Consider the following 13,425-nt stretch of genomic DNA (forward strand, 5'->3'; position numbering starts at 1 on the left):
TAGTAGTTCTTCTGCTAGATTAGAAATCAATTATTAATTTTAGAAGCTAGTATAATAGTATAAAAGCATTTTTAGATTAATATAAGTCTCATAAGTACTTTTAAAAGAATATGTGATGACTCTTTCATTAGTGGGTTTGATGCACAGAGTACATTAAATATAGAGGTATACTAACACTGAGAAATGAGAATCACAGAGTACTTTTTACATTTTAAGTAAATAATTAAATATCATTGCTTTAACGGTGATGGAAAACATCGTGTGGAAACCTGCATGCCTGAGAGTTCTCCAAAATGTTATCAAAGGTGTGTGAAGTCTACCAATCCGCATTTGGCCAGCATGGTAGACTATGGCCAAAACTCTTCTCACACTCAAGAGAACCGTACTCTATAGTGAGCCAGCGACAGGCTGAACATAATAGTATACCTTTGACTCCTTTGAGAACAATATGGAGAACTCTCAGGCATGCAGATTTCCTCATGATGTTTCCTTCACCGCTAAATCAAGTTAAGTATAATTAATTGTTTAAAACGCACATAACTCTTAGAGATGCGTACCTAAAATTGAACCCCCAACCTTCAATTATTCAGAGGTGGACATCCTAACCACTAGGCTCTTCGGGGGACTTCTAAAATTATTCCCCAAAGTAATGTCCAAAAGTCAAATCATTTTCTGATTTAATTGATTTAGCTTTGGAAATTACTTTGGAATTTAAATTATTTAGGCAAATAAAACAACAGTTTGATGATTTTTTATGTTTTCTTTTATTAAAGTAGATTAGATTCTGACATCTTAATTATATCACCATCTGCTTCTTATAAATCTAATCTGGCACCGTTCATTATTTTATTTGTCTCTGCACGGGGTCCAAGAGCTCGAGTTCACAACATATCCCAATCCATATCTTTGTCAGGATGAAGAAATGAATGCAGCACTGTATCACCTTTGCCTGAAAAAAAATTATGATAACTGAGTAAGTGACCACTGACTGTGTTGCTTAATCTATACCACTAGGCACTACCAGCTTCTGTTTAGGTATGACGTTGTCTGCGAAGACTTTAGAATCAGTGTATATGGTATCTTTATTACTAATTTAGCTAATCCAAATTGTTTCTTTAAATATTTGTGGTGCGAAGGAGTAAGAAACATCCAAACTTTCATATGAAGAGCAACGTTTTAGGCAGCTCTAGATACATAAGGAAACATACTCGAGAAAGCACTTGTAGTGTGGAGGTACTTACTATGAAGTCATAACCACCAGTAGCAATGGACTCAATTTGTATAATAGGTACTTTATGAAACGCTGTTAAAACTCCTCTAACTTTTCGGAGTTTAATATCATTGTAACAACTATATATCACTTGCTTAGCTGTGAAGGAAAAGGAAGATCGTGAGGAAACCCGCATGAGAGCCTTTACTTGTATTGAATGATAACGTTTGTTAACTTACGAGTTCTAACTTCTACCACACATCGTCACACAACAACTTCTCGAAGCAGCCACAGTCCGTCAATAAGGGTCCCAATACTTAGGCAAATCAGTGCCCAGGCATTTGCGTATAAGTTCAGTGAGAAAAACTAAGTCTCCGGAGTCCGAGGAGCAAGCAAAGTTGCAGAATTAATCACAAAAAACAAACGGGTAAACTAAGGAAAAACAACAAAAAATTGTACTCTGTGGTCTGGGGTTCTAAATAGTTAGGTACCACAGACTAACTACTTATTTGTAATAAGTAACGTAGCCAAATTTAGGAGACTGTTATGTCCATGTAAATTGCTAGATTACCAAGTGATTACCATAGATATTCGATTTAGTCGGGTTATAAATAGGTCCGTGCTACCAATACGTCATCAAAATGTCGATAATGACCAATTGCGATATAGTGCATTAGTCGTCCGCGATAGCAAATTTATCAACTGTAACGATCACGATTCTTAAGGATATTTCTATTGCGATGTCACATGTCAGTTTACGGCAATCGGCCTGCTGCGGGCCGATTGCGAATCGACTGCATCTATCATTTAATGACAGCATCAATGTCAAAATATGGTTTTCCTCAGGCCGATTGCGAATCGACTGCATCTATCATTTAATGACAGCATCAATGTCAAAATATGGTTTTCCTATCACGGTTCGGTGAGACAGTCCACAAAGGATAGATGTGGACAAAAAAATGTTTTGACAGTTCATTTACACTATCGATAAAATTTATTGTATGAAAAATGCTATTGCGGACGCGTTTTGAAGTTTGATGTCATATAAGAACCTCGACAAATGTTACGTCAAATGAGGTTTTCATTGAAACAACTCGAGAGGTGTTTTTATCAGTGACGTAAGCTATCCGCAAATCGTTTTACTACTCATATTAATTAAAATAAAGTTATGAAAGGGATTAAAAAAGGCTATAGTAATTCTTCTGCTAGATAAGAAATCAATGATTAATTTTAGAAGCTAGTATAATAGTATAAAAGTATTTTTAGATTAATGTAAGTCTCATAAGTACTTTTAAAAGAATATGTGATGACTCTTTCATTAGTAGGTTTGATGCACAGAGTACATTAAATATAGAGGTATACTAACACTGAGAAATGAGAATCACAGAGTACTTTTTACACGCACCTATAACTTCTTGGAGAACAGTTATGTGCATTTTAAGTAAATAATTAAATATCATTGCTTTAACGGTGATGGAAAACATCGTGTGGAAACCTGCATGCCTGAGAGTTCTCCAAAATGTTATCAAAGGTGTGTGTAGTGAAGTCTACCAATCCGCATTTGGCCAGCATGGTAGACTATGGCCAAAACTCTTCTCACACTCAAGAGAACCGTACTCTATAGTGAGCCAGCGACAAGCTGAACATAATAGTATACCTTTGACTCCTTTGAGAACAATATGGAGAACTCTCAGGCATGCAGATTTCCTCATGATGTTTCCTTCACCGCTAAATCAAGTTAAGTATAATTAATTGTTTAAAACGCACATAACTCTTAGAGATGCGTACCTAGAATTGAACCCTCTAGGCTAGACTAGGCTCTTCGGGGAACTTCTAAAATTATTCCCCAAAGTAATGTCCAAAAGTCAAATCATTTTCTGATTTAATTGATTTAGCTTTGGAAATTACTTTGGAATTTAAATTATTTAGGCAAATAAAACAACAGTTTGATGATTTTTTATGTATTCTTTTATTAAAGTAGATTAGATTCTGACATTTTAATTATATCACCATCTGCTTCTTATAAGTCTAATCTGGCACCGTTCATTATTTTATTTGTCTCTGCACGGGGTCCAAGAGCTCGAGTTCACAACATATGCCAATCCATATCTTTGTCAGGATGAAGAAATGAATGCAGCACTGTATCATCTTTGCCTGAAAAAAAATTATGATATCTGAGCAAGTGACCACTTACTGTGTTGCTTAATCTATACCACTAGGCACTACCAGCTTCTGTTTAGGTATGACGTTGTCTGCGAAGACTTTAGAATCAGTGTATATGGTATCTTTGTTACTAATTTAGCTAATCCAAATTGTTTCTTTAAATATTTGTGGTGCGAAGGAGTAAGAAACATCCAAACTTTCATATGAAGAGCAACGTTATAGGCAGCTCTAGATACATAAGGAAACATACTCGAGAAAGCACTTGTAGTGTGGAGGTACTTACTATGAAGTCATAACCACCAGTAGCAATGGACTCAATTTGTATAATAGGTACTTTATGAAACGCTGTTAAAACTCCTCTAACTTTTCGGAGTTTAATACCATTGTAACAACTAAATATCACTTGCTTAGCTGTGAAGGAAAAGGAAGATCGTGAGGAAACCCGCATGAGAGCCTTTACTTGTATTGAATGATAACGTTTGTTAACTTACGAGTTCTAACTTCCAAGCAGCCACAGTCCGTCAATAAGGGTCCCAATACTTAGGCAAATCAGTGCCCAGGCATTTGCGTATAAGTTCAGTGAGAAAAACTAAGTCTCCGGAGTCCGAGGAGCAAGCAAAGTTGCAGAATTAATCACAAAAAACAAACGCGTAAACTAAGGAAAAACAACAAAAAATTGTACTTTGTGGTCTGGGGTTCTAAATAGTTACCACAGACTAACTACTTATTTGTAATAAGTAACGTAGCCAAATTTAGGAGACTGTTATGTCCATGTAAATTACTAGATTACCAAGTGATTACCATAGATATTCGATTTAGTCGGGTTATAAATAGGTCCGTGCTACCAATACGTCATCAAAATGTCGATAATGACCAAATGCGATATAGAGCATTAGTCGTCCGCGATAGCAAATTTATCAACTGTAACGATCACGATTCTTAAGGATATTTCTATTGCGATGTCACATGTCAGTTTACGGCAATCGGCCTGCCTATCACGGTTCGGTGAGACAGTCCACAAAGGATAGATGTGGACAAAAAAATGTTTTGACAGTTCATTTACACTATCGATAAAATTTATTGTATGAAAAATGCTATTGCGGACGCGTTTTGAAGTTTGATGTCATATAAGAACCAAGACAAATGTTACGTCAAATGAGGTTTTCATTGAAACAACTCGAGAGGTGTTTTTATCAGTGACATAAGCTATCCGCAAATCGTTTTACTACTCATATTAATTAAAATAAAGTTATGAAAGGGATTAAAAAAGGCTATAGTAATTCTTCTGCTAGATAAGAGATCAATTATTAATTTTAGAAGCTAGTATAATAGTATAAAAGCATTTTTAGATTAATATGTCTCATAAGTACTTTTAAAAGAATATGTGATGACTCTTTCATTAGTAGGTTTGATGCACAGAGTACATTAAATATAGAGGTATACTAACACTGAGAAATGAGAATCACAGAGTACTTTTTACACGCACCTATAACTTCTTGGAGAACAGTTATGTGCATTTTAACTAAATAATTAAATATCATTGCTTTAACGGTGATGGAAAACATCGTGTGGAAACCTGCATGCCTGAGAGTTCTCCAAAATGTTATCAAAGGTGTGTGAAGCGAAGTCTACCAATCCGCATTTGGCCAGCATGGTAGACTATGGCCAAAACTCTTCTCACACTCAAGAGAACCGTACTCTATAGTGAGCCAGCGACAAGCTGAACATAATAGTATACCTTTGACTCCTTTGAGAACAATATGGAGAACTCTCAGGCATGCAGATTTCCTCATGATGTTTCCTTCACCGCTAAATCAAGTTAAGTATAATTAATTGTTTAAAACGCACATAACTCTTAGAGATGCGTACCTAGAATTGAACCCCCAACCTTCAATTATTCAGAGGTGGACATCCTAACCACTAGGCTCTTCGGGGAACTTCTAAAATTATTCCCCAAAGTAATGTCCAAAAGTCAAATCATTTTCTGATTTAATTGATTTAGCTTTGGAAATTACTTTGGAATTTAAATTATTTAGGCAAATAAAACAACAGTTTGATGATTTTTTATGTATTCTTTTATTAAAGTAGATTAGATTCTGACATTTTAATTATATCACCATCTGCTTCTTATAAATCTAATCTGGCACCGTTCATTATTTTATTTGTCTCTGCACGGGGTCCAAGAGCTCGAGTTCACAACATATCCTAATCCATATCTTTGTCAGGATGAAGAAATGAATGCAGCACTGTATCACCTTTGCCTGAAAAAAAATTATGATAACTGAGTAAGTGACCACTGACTGTGTTGCTTAATCTATACCACTAGGCACTACCAGCTTCTGTTTAGGTATGACGTTGTCTGCGAAGACTTTAGAATCAGTGTATATGGTATCTTTGTTACTAATTTAGCTAATCCAAATTGTTTCTTTAAATATTTGTGGTGCGAAGGAGTAAGAAACATCCAAACTTTCATATGAAGAGCAACGTTTTAGGCAGCTCTAGATACATAAGGAAACATACTCGAGAAAGCACTTGTAGTGTGGAGGTACTTACTATGAAGTCATAACCACCAGTAGCAATGGACTCAATTTGTATAATAGGTACTTTATGAAACGCTGTTAAAACTCCTCTAACTTTTCGGAGTTTAATACCATTGTAACAACTAAATATCACTTGCTTAGCTGTGAAGGAAAAGGAAGATCGTGAGGAAACCCGCATGAGAGCCTTTACTTGTATTGAATGATAACGTTTGTTAACTTACGAGTTCTAACTTCCAAGCAGCCACAGTCCGTCAATAAAGATCCCAATACTTAGGCAAATCAGTGCCCAGGCATTTGCGTATAAGTTCAGTGAGAAAAACTAAGTCTCCGGAGTTCGAGGAGCAAGCAAAGTTGCAGAATTAATCACAAAAAACAAACGCGTAAACTAAGGAAAAACAACAAAAAATTGTACTTTGTGGTCTGGGGTTCTAAATAGTTACCACAGACTAACTACTTATTTGTAATAAGTAACGTAGCCAAATTTAGGAGACTGTTATGTCCATGTAAATTGCTAGATTACCAAGTGATTACCATAGATATTCGATTTAGTCGGGTTATAAATAGGTCCGTGCTACCAATACGTCATCAAAATGTCGATAATGACCAAATGCGATATAGTGCATTAGTCGTCCGCGATAGCAAATTTATCAACTGTAACGATCACGATTCTTAAGGATATTTCTATTGCGATGTCACATGTCAGTTTACGGCAATCGGCCTGCCTATCACGGTTCGGTGAGACAGTCCACAAAGGATAGATGTGGACAAAAAAATGTTTTGACAGTTCATTTACACTATCGATAAAATTTATTGTATGAAAAATGCTATTGCGGACGCGTTTTGAAGTTTGATGTCATATAAGAACCAAGACAAATGTTACGTCAAATGAGGTTTTCATTGAAACAACTCGAGAGGTGTTTTTATCAGTGACATAAGCTATCCGCAAATCGTTTTACTACTCATATTAATTAAAATAAAGTTATGAAAGGGATTAGAAAAGGCTATAGTAATTCTTCTGCTAGATAAGAAATCAATTATTAATTTTAGAAGCTAGTATAATAGTATAAAAGTATTTTTAGATTAATGTAAGTCTCATAAGTACTTTTAAAAGAATATGTGATGACTCTTTCATTAGTAGGTTTGATGCACAGAGTACATTAAATATAGAGGTATACTAACACTGAGAAATGAGAATCACAGAGTACTTTTTACACGCACCTATAACTTCTTGGAGAACAGTTATGTGCATTTTAACTAAATAATTAAATATCATTGCTTTAACGGTGATGGAAAACATCGTGTGGAAACCTGCATGCCTGAGAGTTCTCCAAAATGTTATCAAAGGTGTGTAAAGTGAAGTCTACCAATCCGCATTTGGCCAGCATGGTAGACTATGGCCAAAACTCTTCTCACACTCAAGAGAACCGTACTCTATAGTGAGCCAGCGACAAGCTGAACATAATAGTAAACCTTTGACTCCTTTGAGAACAATATGGAGAACTCTCAGGCATGCAGATTTCCTCATGATGTTTCCTTCACCGCTAAATCAAGTTAAGTATAATTAATTGTTTAAAATGCACATAACTCTTAGAGATGCGTACCTAGAATTGAACCCCCAACCTTCAATTATTCAGAGGTGGACATCCTAACCACTAGGCTCTTCGGGGAACTTCTAAAATTATTCCCCAAAGTAATGTCCAAAAGTCAAATCATTTTCTGATTTAATTGATTTAGCTTTGGAAATTACTTTGGAATTTAAATTATTTAGGCAAATAAAACAACAGTTTGATGATTTTTTATGTACTCTTTTATTAAAGTAGATTAGATTCTGACATTTTAATTATATCACCATCTGCGTCTTATAAATCTAATCTGGCACCGTTTATTATTTTATTTGTCTCTGCACGGGGTCCAAGAGCTCGAGTTCACAACATATCCCAATCCATATCTTTGTCAGGATGAAGAAATGAATGCAGCACTGTATCACCTTTGCCTGAAAAAAAATTATGATAACTGAGTACCTAAGTGACCACTTACTGTATTGCTTAATCTATACCACTAGGCACTACCAGCTTCTGTTTAGGTATGACGTTGTCTGCGAAGACTTTAGAATCAGTGTATATGGTATTTTTGTTACTAATTTAGCTAATCCAAATTGTTTTTTTTTTAATATTTGTGGTGCAAAGGAGTAAGAAACATCCAAACTTTCATATGAAGAGCAACGTTTTAGGCAGCTCTAGATACATAAGGAAACATACTCGAGAAAGCACTTGTAGTGTGGAGGTACTTACTAAGAAGTCATAACCACCAGTAGCAATGGACTCAATTTGTATAATAGGTACTTTATGAAACGCTGTTAAAACTCCTCTAACTTTTCGGAGTTTAATACCATTGTAACAACTAAATATCACTTGCTTAGCTGTGAAGGAAAAGGAAGATCGTGAGGAAACCCGCATGAGAGCCTTTACTTGTATTGAATGATAACGTTTGTTAACTTACGAGTTCTAACTTCCAAGCAGCCACAGTCCGTCAATAAGGGTCCCAATACTTAGGCAAATCAGTGCCCAGGCATTTGCGTATAAGTTCAGTGAGAAAAACTAAGTCTCCGGAGTCCGAGGAGCAAGCAAAGTTGCAGAATTAATCACAAAAAACAAACGCGTAAACTAAGGAAAAACAACAATAAATTGTACTTTGTGGTCTGGGGTTCTAAATAGTTACCACAGACTAACTACTTATTTGTAATAAGTAACGTAGCCAAATTTAGGAGACTGTTATGTCCATGTAAATTGCTAGATTACCAAGTGATTACCATAGATATTCGATTTAGTCGGGTTATAAATAGGTCCGTGCTACCAATACGTCATCAAAATGTCGATAATGACCAAATGCGATATAGAGCATTAGTCGTCCGCGATAGCAAATTTATCAACTGTAACGATCACGATTCTTAAGGATATTTCTATTGCGATGTCACATGTCAGTTTACGGCAATCGGCCTGCCTATCACGGTTCGGTGAGACAGTCCACAAAGGATAGATGTGGACAAAAAAATGTTTTGACAGTTCATTTACACTATCGATAAAATTTATTGTATGAAAAATGCTATTTATATTATTGGTATTGGTAGCACGGACCTATTTATAACCCGACTAAATCGAATATCTATGGTAATCACTTGGTAATCTAGCAATTTACATGGACATAACAGTCTCCTAAATTTGGCTACGTTACTTATTACAAATAAGTAGTTAGTCTGTGGTAACTATTTAGAACCCCAGACCACAAAGTACAATTTTTTGTTGTTTTTCCTTAGTTTACGCGTTTGTTTTTTGTGAATAATTCTGCAACTTTGCTTGCTCCTCGGACTCCGGAGACTTAGTTTTTCTCACTGAACTTATACGCAAATGCCTGGGCACTGATTTGCCTAAGTATTGGGACCCTTATTGACGGACTGTGGCTGCTTGGAAGTTAGAACTCGTAAGTTAACAAACGTTATCATTCAATACAAGTAAAGGCTCTCATGCGGGTTTCCTCACGATCTTCCCTTTCCTTCACAGCTAAGCAAGTGATATTTAGTTGTTACAATGGTATTAAACTCCGAAAAGTTAGAGGAGTTTTAACAGCGTTTCATAAAGTACCTATTATACAAATTGAGTCCATTGCTACTGGTGGTTATGACTTCATAGTAAGTACCTCCACACTACAAGTGCTTTCTCGAGTATGTTTCCTTATGTATCTAGAGCTGCCTAAAACGTTGCTCTTCATATGAAAGTTTGGATGTTTCTTACTCCTTCGCACCACAAATATTTAAAGAAACAATTTGGATTAGCTAAATTAGTAACAAAGATACCATATACACTGATTCTAAAGTCTTCGCAGACAACGTCATACCTAAACAGAAGCTGGTAGTGCCTAGTGGTATAGATTAAGCAACACAGTCAGTGGTCACTTACTCAGTTATCATAATTTTTTTTCAGGCAAAGGTGATACAGTGCTGCATTCATTTCTTCATCCTGACAAAGGTATGGATTGGAATATGTTGTGAACATGAGCTCTTGGACCCCGTGCAGACACAAATAAAATAATGAACGGTGCCAGATTAGATTTATAAGAAGCAGATGGTGATATAATTAAAATGTCAGAATCTAATCTACTTTAATAAAAGAATACATAAAAAATCATCAAACTGTTGTTTTATTTGCCTAAATAATTTAAATTCCAAAGTAATTTCTAAAGCTAAATCAATTAAATCAGAAAATGATTTGACTTTTGGACAAGTTCCCCGAAGAGCCTAGTGGTTAGGATGTCCACCTCTGAATAATTGAAGGTTGGGGGTTCAATTCTAGGTACGCATCTCTAAGAGTTATGTGCGTTTTAAACAATTAATTATACTTAACTTGATTTAGCGGTGAAGGAAATATCATGAGGAAATCTGCATGCCTGAGAGTTCTCCATATTGTTCTCAAAGGAGTCAAAGGTATACTATTATGTTCAGCTTGTCGCTGGCTCACTATAGAGTACGGTTCTCTTGAGTGTGAGAAGAGTTTTGGCCATAGTCTACCATGCTGGCCAAATGCGGATTGGTAGACTTCACTTCACACACCTTCGATAACATTTTGGAGAACTCTCAGGCATGCAGGTTTCCACACGATGTTTTCCATCACCGTTAAAGCAATGATATTTAATTATTTAGTTAAAATGCATATAACTGTTCTCCAAGAAGTTATAGGTGCGTGTAAAAAGTACTCTGTGATTCTCATTTCTCAGTGTTAGTATACCTCTATATTTAATGTACTCTGTGCATCAAACCTACTAATGAAAGAGTCATCACATATTCTTTTAAAAGTACTTATGAGACTTACATTAATCTAAAAATACTTTTATACTATTATACTAGCTTCTAAAATTAATAATTGATTTCTTATCTAGCAGAAGAATTACTATAGCCTTTTTTAATCCCTTTCATAACTTTATTTTAATTAATATGAGTAGTAAAACGATTTGCGGATAGCTTATGTCACTGATAAAAACACCTCTCGAGTTGTTTCAATGAAAACCTCATTTGACGTAACATTTGTCGAGGTTCTTATATGACATCAAACTTCAAAACGCGTCCGCAATAGCATTTTTCATACAATAAATTTTATCGATAGTGTAAATGAATTGTCAAAACATTTTTTTGTCCACATCTATCCTTTGTGGACTGTCTCACCGAACCGTGATAGGAAAACCATATTTTGACATTGATGCTGTCATTAAATGATAGATGCAGTCGATTCGCAATCGGCCTGCTGTTGTTATATTGGCTGCATTGTTTGACGTAAGTCGTTATCTAGGTACCTACGTAGGTAGGTAATACTTGACTGGTGCTTGACTGCTTGTTGACTTGACATTTGTTTATTTTAAAAAATATTTATAACCTAATTTTTAGGAATCTAGATGGTTTTTACGCTTAAATAAGTGGATTTAACACATAATGCTGCATGAAATATCACGAAAAATAATAAATCTAAACAAATATGAGGAAACTAATATATGCTGGAACAACTCTGTGTTAACAGTGCGTGGTATTAAAGAATTGCATTTGTTAGAGTTTTCCTACAATTTAAATTCCCTAGAGAAGGGAATCGACTTCAAAGAGTGTACTGTGAGCTGCAGTAAGACTAGTCCTCTGCCAGAACATTATTTAACTGATTACGTATCACGTGGTGTAAGAAATTTGGAACTTGTTGATATGGTTACAAACTCCGCCTTTTGGCCTCATAATAAGCTTTTAATGCAAGAACTTACGAAGATCACGGCTTACCAATGGTCTCCATTCAATTTGCTATGTGAAAACGATGGATTACTAGCTGCTGTAAACAGTGTTGGAAATGTTGAATTTTATGGAGCACAGAGACGTGCTTGGTATTCCATTATGGACTTTTCGTCACTAATGAAAACCCATTTAGATGAACATATCAATAAAATATGTAAAAACCCTAAAAAATTCACAGATATTAAAGAAACTGTGTATTTTCTTGAAACTGCATCAATTTGCTGGGCTTCTAATTTAAACGAAGATAACTCATGTTATTTTGTCACAGCTCAGAAATCAGGGGATATATTGTTTTGGTCAATAAAATATCATCTCGGTTATTTCGAAACAGAATTCTGTGGTAGTATTCAACACACAAATAATATAGAAATAGTGCAAATGCTTTGGATAACTATGGAAGAACATATTTTTTTGCTGGTCTGCTCTAATGAATGTGGTGAAATTATTTGCTACAAATGCCAAATGACAGAAAAACAGGTCACTCTACTAAACATACACTATCTGTGGTCCTATAAAGATAAGATGGTGACAACATACTTGCATCACCATTTTGAGGATGATAAATTGTTACTAATTTTTAATAAACACAGACATTTAGTCATTCAAATGTATGACAAAAATTTGAAATTATTATTCCAAAATGTGGAAAACGTAAACGATTACAAAATAACTTCTCTAACAAAATATAAGGACACATTTTTCTTGACCACAGTGAATAAAAAATTATATAGAATTGATTATTCAATTGTTGATGACACTGTGCAGTTTTCTTTGGAGGTGATTGAATTTAAAGATCCTGGTCCATCCTACGAACTCTATGGTATAGCAATTTCAACAAACAGTGCTCTTTTTGCACTCGCAATGATAAATAGAAAACTTTTACTCAAGAAACAGACTGTCAGTATTGAAATAGTTCTCTTAAGCCCTGATACTGGAATTGATACAGAAATAACAAATATTTTAAATAATCCATCAAAAAAGCTAACTCACATGTGGGATGTAATAGAACTGTTTAGATGTAAGACTATGAAAACTAAAAAGCTACCAGAATTAGATTACGGTTGTTTACTAAACGATGATAATGATACATATAGTATGAAAGTGTATTTGATTATCTTAAACTTGTATCATAATTTGAAAAAATGCATCACCCCTGGCTTGCAAGGATGGCTCCCGGAAACTTCTATTGAAGTAATAAAGGAGAAAATACTAATGCTTCAAGCTTTTACACAAATTCATAATATTTATTATGCAAATTTTAAAACAAATCCTTGTTTGAGTACTTTTGATTATGAATGTTTCGGATGTAGCAAAACTTATTTAGATTATTATTGTAAAAAGTATTGTAAAAATTTGACTGATATTGTTGCAGCAGATGTTCTTAAAACTTCAGATTTTCGGTTTAAATACCTTTGCCAGTGGTGTGACGAGAGCCTTATAGACTTCTCGTGTATAAATAAACATGTGAACATGATTTGCTCCCTAACATTTACTCCGATTGAAAACGATTATCTTGTATGTAGAAGTTGCAATGCTACAGCTACAAAGGAGTTGTATAGTCAAAATCCAACTTGTATATTTTGTGATTTATATTTAATCAACAGGAATTTTATAACTTGAATACATACAGGTTCTAAAATAGTAATGTTGCATTTATTATTGATTCTAATGATAATATCTTTACATAGTATAAA

General features: G+C 34.8%; 1 protein-coding gene across 1 annotated transcript; it reads left to right on the top strand.

Moving 5' to 3' along the window:
- Positions 1–11,286: 11,286 nt before the first annotated feature.
- On the top strand, positions 11,287–13,376 carry LOC117985380 (uncharacterized). Its single transcript, XM_034972078.2, has one exon. The coding sequence runs from the start codon at positions 11,390–11,392 to the stop codon at positions 13,349–13,351; it is 1,962 nt and encodes a 653-aa protein (XP_034827969.1). The 5' UTR covers positions 11,287–11,389; the 3' UTR covers positions 13,352–13,376.
- Positions 13,377–13,425: the final 49 nt, after the last annotated feature.

Source organism: Maniola hyperantus, chromosome 9 (genome assembly GCF_902806685.2).
Source record: "Maniola hyperantus chromosome 9, iAphHyp1.2, whole genome shotgun sequence".
NCBI lineage: Eukaryota > Metazoa > Arthropoda > Insecta > Lepidoptera > Nymphalidae > Maniola > Maniola hyperantus.

What these genes read in the sequence shown, in the direction of transcription:
- LOC117985380 (XM_034972078.2), top strand. Translation starts at nt 11,390, where the DNA reads ATGCTGCATGAAATATCACGAAAAATAATAAATCTAAACAAATATGAG.